This window comes from Triticum urartu, chromosome 2A (genome assembly GCF_056163025.1).
Source record: "Triticum urartu cultivar PI428250 chromosome 2A, HENAU_Tu73, whole genome shotgun sequence".
In the NCBI taxonomy this organism is placed as follows: domain Eukaryota; kingdom Viridiplantae; phylum Streptophyta; class Magnoliopsida; order Poales; family Poaceae; genus Triticum; species Triticum urartu.
The window spans coordinates 25077483-25079477 of NC_141874.1; the positions used below are offsets into that span (position 1 = coordinate 25077483).

The 1995-nt window shown below is 54.9% G+C and overlaps 1 protein-coding gene across 1 annotated transcript; it reads right to left on the reverse strand.

Annotated features, from left to right (window-relative positions):
- Positions 1-250: 250 nt before the first annotated feature.
- LOC125540715 (uncharacterized) lies at positions 251-1582 on the reverse strand. Its single transcript, XM_048704296.2, has 2 exons — positions 1229-1582; positions 251-1122 (listed from the first exon to the last, which is right to left on the reverse strand). The coding sequence occupies exons 1-2, from the start codon at positions 1471-1473 to the stop codon at positions 513-515; spliced, it is 855 nt and encodes a 284-aa protein (XP_048560253.2). The 5' UTR covers positions 1474-1582; the 3' UTR covers positions 251-512.
- Positions 1583-1995: the final 413 nt, after the last annotated feature.

Consider the following 1995-nt stretch of genomic DNA (forward strand, 5'->3'; position numbering starts at 1 on the left):
TGGATTTGGCTTTGCCCGACAAATATACAAAAGGAAACTCTTCAAGTGAGGACCCAAAATCATCCCCGAATATTCAGGTTATTCGCAAACCCTAAACTCCGCTCATATCTGAGGTGGAAATGGGGTTGCCCGGACGTATCCGGACAGCCCGCAACACCCGGACAACTTTTTTTTTCCTCTCTCTTTTCTTTCCCACCAATCAAATGCATTTGTATGGAAAATTAGAGACAAACGGATGGTGAACATTGCATGCATCGATAAATAAGATTTCCGTGGGTATGTATAAAGACATTGTTTGGACGCGTCCGTGGAGAAATGGGCGTTCAAAATAGCCTAGTATGATTCCAGAGGCTCTCCGGTACGCTTCTGTGGTGAACATGTGCGGTGACTATGTCGCCCACACTTCTCCCCTAATAACTCTATCTAGTAGCCATGAGATGTCGCCCACACTTCTGCCACTGGACGAGTATTTCACCGACGGAAGGAGAGAGTATTGGCAAAAGTGCAACATGCTATCGGTACAGTGTAATGTCGTCGACATCGAAGAACTCGCTAACGTAATCAAAGGAGCAGTCGCCGAAGAAATCCCAGTCAGAGGAGACAGAGGCCGAAGGGTCCCATGCCGCCGATGACGAGGAGGAGGAACCATGGATGTCGGCGGAGGAGCTCAGCTCGGCCACTTTCCCCACCCGCCGCAAGTCTGACAACGGCGTTGACTCAACTTTGGCCACCTCGACTGGGAGCTCCTCCGAGCGTGAGGTTTTTCCACTCCGAGCGTCACCGTCGTCAGGCCGTGGCGAGCGGCTGCCCCCGGACCCAAAGTCGAGGATCTTGACGTCGTCCAAGGCGGAGATCGCCTCGGCACGGTGGCAGCAGGTGTGGTCGGCGAAGTAGGTGAGGACGTAGAGGGGAGGGTCGTGCTCCTCCGACCGCTGGACCTGCCTCCTGGCCGGGCAGCCGCCGGCGTCGAGTGTGTAGGCGCACCTGAAGTAGTGCCTGGGGTGGTCGCTGCCCCGGATGTCCTTCTGCCCGTACTTGGTCCACACGAAGCCGTCGTCCCAGTTTTGCTTCCTCTCCACCCTCGTCGGCGTCGCCGCCGTCTCTCCGCTGCTCGTACGCGTCCTGAGAAAACACAGTGGTGCATGGTTGGCTAGTTGCTCGACGTGTACGACTGTGTACATAGAAGGTCATGTAGCAGCAGTACTACTTCTGAGTTAGCAAGCTGTACCTTCGTTTGGGCCTGGTTGTCTGAGTGGCTGCGCCGTGGAGCCCCAACTTGCGCTTCTTCCGGCCTGGTTTGCCCTGGAGGGCGGCGAGGGCGCGGTCGCAGCAGCAAAGGATCTCGGCGGCGAGCTCCCGTATCCCGGCGTGGTCGTCCTGGACCTGGAGGAGGGCCTCGAGGGCGGCGGCGGACTTGCGTCCCTGCGCCATCAGTTCGGACACCCGGGCCGCCGGAGAGACTAGTGCCGCCATGTTCTCCCCTCTGCAACCGGGCTGCTTTCTCCCTCTGTGTGAGCGCGTGTGTTTGCTGAAGCTAGCTGGTTTGGATCTAAGCTGGCGGGAGAAGGTCCCCTTTTATATATACAAGAGATCTAAGCATAGATTGGGTACTCCATACTTAATCTCGATATATATACGTCAGTTGCTGCCGGTTGCCAGCTATAGGTAGCCGGAGGAAGCGATCGAGGGTCGACGAATGCACATGCCAAGCCGATCGATCCAACCATTAATTATTCTTAATTATTACCTACTCCATTAACAAAAACATAATCGATTCGTTGACGCACGCGCCGCTTTTATTTCATACTCAAACAACGCGGTCATGCTCCCACTTGGAGTGAGTTGGATCGACCGATGATGCATGCATGTGGCGGTGTTGCACGGCGCGTCGTTTAGCGACTACTACTACTTCCGAGGGTTCACAATGCAAATGCAAATGCATGCACGGGCAATCATAGATAGCAGTACAGAACTACAAATCGCAGGGGAATTTTG

Excerpts from the sequence above, each read along its gene's own strand:
- LOC125540715 (XM_048704296.2), bottom strand. The coding sequence starts at position 1,473 with ATGGCGGCACTAGTCTCTCCGGCGGCCCGGGTGTCCGAACTGATGGCG. Across the intron at positions 1,123-1,228 it reads ACAACCAGGCCCAAACGAAG|GACGCGTACGAGCAGCGGAG; the intron begins GTACAGCTTGCT and ends GTGTTTTCTCAG.